We start from the raw sequence: 2,946 nt of genomic DNA, 5'->3' as shown, positions 1-2,946 counted from the left end.
GTTTGTTGTATTCCATTTTTTAGGTTATTTTAACTTCTATTCCATACTGAAATACATTAGTGAGTTTTATATGTCAGTGTAAAGCTATTTAATATGTAGGTGCAAGTTATTCTTTATCACTTTAAAGTCCTAAAGGGGCAGTGAATTTTTGTTGTTTAAAAAGATGGATAATCCCTTTTATTACCCATTCCCCAGTTTTGCATAACCAACACAGTTATATTAATATACTTTTTACCTCTGGGATTACCTTGTATTTAAGCCTCTGTAGACTGACCCTTATTTCAGTTCTTTTGACAGACTTGCATTTTAGCCAATCAGTGCTGACTTATAAATAACTCCACAGGAGTGAGCACAATGTTATCTACATGGCACACATGAACTAGCACTGTCTAGCTGTGCATCACTGTCAAATTGCTAAGAGGCGGCCTTCAAGGGCTTAGAAATTAGCATATGAGCCTCTTTCAACAAAGAATACCAAGAGAACAAAGCAAATTTGATTATAAAGTAAATTGGAAAGTTGTTTAAAGTGACATGCCCTATCTGAATCATGAAAGTTAATTTTGACTAGACTGTCCCTTTTAAGGTTTAATTCCCACTGTGTGACAAAGACAACATGACCGACTAAGTCTTTTATTTAAATTAGAGTGTGCACTATTCCCTTTCATTCCTCTCCAAAATAAGCAGAGATAACAATACACAGAACTAACTATCATTGTTCTCGTAAATAAAGAACTCAGTACAAAATAGTAATACATAAAAATATTTAATAGTAGTAATACCGCAGACCTTCTCTTTGAACCAAATGATAATCTGTCAATTCCTGACCCTAGAGAGAAAAAAAAGAAAAATGTGTTTAATTTTGATGACTTCAGAATAAAGAATAAACATACATTTAGTAAACTGTATAGCAACTGATAACCTTGTTGCAATGTAACATACAAGAGTTTTAAATATCAATTCACATCATTCTTATTTACAATGCCCAAGGCTAAAGAGCCGTTTTTTAAGTATTTTATAATGTAATTACAGTTTTCAGGGTTTAAGGTTATCAACCTCTTTGTAGTTAGCGCTGCGGAATCTGTTGGCGCTCTACAAATAACCGATAATAATAATAATAGTGTAAGTTTTTAGTATTTGGAATTTTATTCTGTCCACTATTAGAAGCTAAAGGACCATTTGGAGATGTAACCAGAGATTTAAGAGTGTGCAAAGCTAATAAAAGGACATCCTAGTCTTAGAAATGTGGGTTCTTTGTCTTCAGCATAGTGCCTGGTATAAACTTGATATATGTGTTTGTTAAAAATTATACCTATGAATGAAAGTGAAATGAACCTGTCCTATGTTCATGGGTTAAATATTAGATGAACAAGTAGAGTGATGTATACAGTAGCTACAAAGTAGCCTGGTCTGGAGGTACAGTCTAATTCATAAGTGGTATGTAGTAGACAAGAGTTTTGATGAGCGAGTAGTAGCAGAGAGAATACATATAAGCACTGTTTTTGAAAGCACAAAGAGATTAAAGCACTGAACTTTCCTGTTGACGATAACACTAGATTTGAACAGCAAAAAAGCGATTTGTGGTTAAACCGCATGCACAAATGAGAGATGCCATTGGTACCAATTAAATGATGAGTTGTCAAGAAGATGGAAAGATTCACTGTGACTAAAAGCAAAGTGGCGCCCAGAAAAATAAGGGGGGAAATGGACCTTTGTTTAGGTAATAAGCTATTTACTATCTTAGTTCTCATCCTTCTTGATCTTGTCCTCAGCACAGATTGATTGACAGGGATTCTCCTGGTTGCATTTACTGAAAGTTGTTTTCTGGACTGACTGTAGTGTTGATACTTTCTAAAATCTATAAACCACCTATAGTCCTACCCCCAGGAGAAAGTTTGCTGTGTCTACAGTAATTCATTTAACACTATACAGTAATGTCACCACATACGATAGTATGTATGCAGAATGACCATGAGGTGTCAGAGGAACGTGTGTGCTGCATATCTAGAGGAATGATAGCTCTGTATCAGTCTCTCTGAGTAAAGAAGGAAAGGGCTGAGAAAAGAAACAAATATACAGTATAAGCAAATTGCTTGCTTTCCATGTGTTTCAAAAAATATTGTATAGCAGTTTGCAAGTGTCTTTTTTTTTTTTTTTTTTTTTTTTTTTTAATTTATTTTTTGTAATTCCAAATTATTCCAACGAATAAGTGAAACCACTGTTTCATTTAGTTTTTTAGCTTTTGGAAGTAAAATAGAGTCAAAGCAAAAGTAATACATGCCATGTAATTATTTAATACTGAAGATTATGCCCTAATACAGAGATCTTCAAACCACAGGTAGGGACCCATTACTGGGTCCAACACTATGTTAACTGAGTTGCGACGTGTGTGTGTTGTTGTTGAATTGGTTGGCGCTCTACAAATAACATAATAATGTGTGTGTTATTACCTTTTACAACACTTACAAGTGTGACTACAATCAGCAATAAAGTATGCACACATTTTAGTCACTTTACCAAAAATTGCAGCTATCTTGTATATTACTTTAGAAATTTTCAGACCAAGCATAAAAATAGGGTCTGTGGTATCATTGCACTGGGTTTTGGGAAAAAAAAGTTTGAAGAACCCTGTCCTAATCTGTTTAAATTAGGGTTGCACCGATACCATTTTTTTAAGACCAAGTACAAGTACCGATACTTTTTTTCAAATACTCACCGATACCAATTACCGATACGCCATACGTCCTCAGAAAAAATGCAGTTAACGCCTGAGGACGTATGGCGTACGTCCTCGGTTTGGAAAGCAGCTGGAAGCGATCCTCATCGCTTCCAGCTGCTTTCCGGTTATTGCAGGATGCCTCAATATCGAGGCATCCTGCAATAACAATTTGTACCCCTCCGGTGCAGAGAGAGCCACTCTGTGGCCCTCTCTACACCGGACATCGATGG

The 2,946-nt window shown here is 35.5% G+C and overlaps 1 protein-coding gene across 1 annotated transcript in view; it reads right to left on the bottom strand.

Moving 5' to 3' along the window:
• Positions 1-763: 763 nt before the first annotated feature.
• The window catches only part of LOC128656525 (epithelial cell adhesion molecule-like), a 101,610-nt gene continuing 99,427 nt past the window's right edge, over positions 764-2,946 (bottom strand). The window contains exon 10 of the mRNA XM_053710475.1: positions 764-826. Coding sequence (XP_053566450.1) covers positions 764-826 — 63 coding nt within the window. The remainder of the gene's footprint in view (positions 827-2,946) is intronic.

This window comes from Bombina bombina, chromosome 1, assembly GCF_027579735.1.
Source record: "Bombina bombina isolate aBomBom1 chromosome 1, aBomBom1.pri, whole genome shotgun sequence".
NCBI classification, from domain to species: Eukaryota; Metazoa; Chordata; class Amphibia; order Anura; family Bombinatoridae; genus Bombina; species Bombina bombina.
The sequence above is the reverse complement of the archived record's forward strand: the minus strand, read 5'-3'. Positions and strand labels throughout refer to the sequence as shown.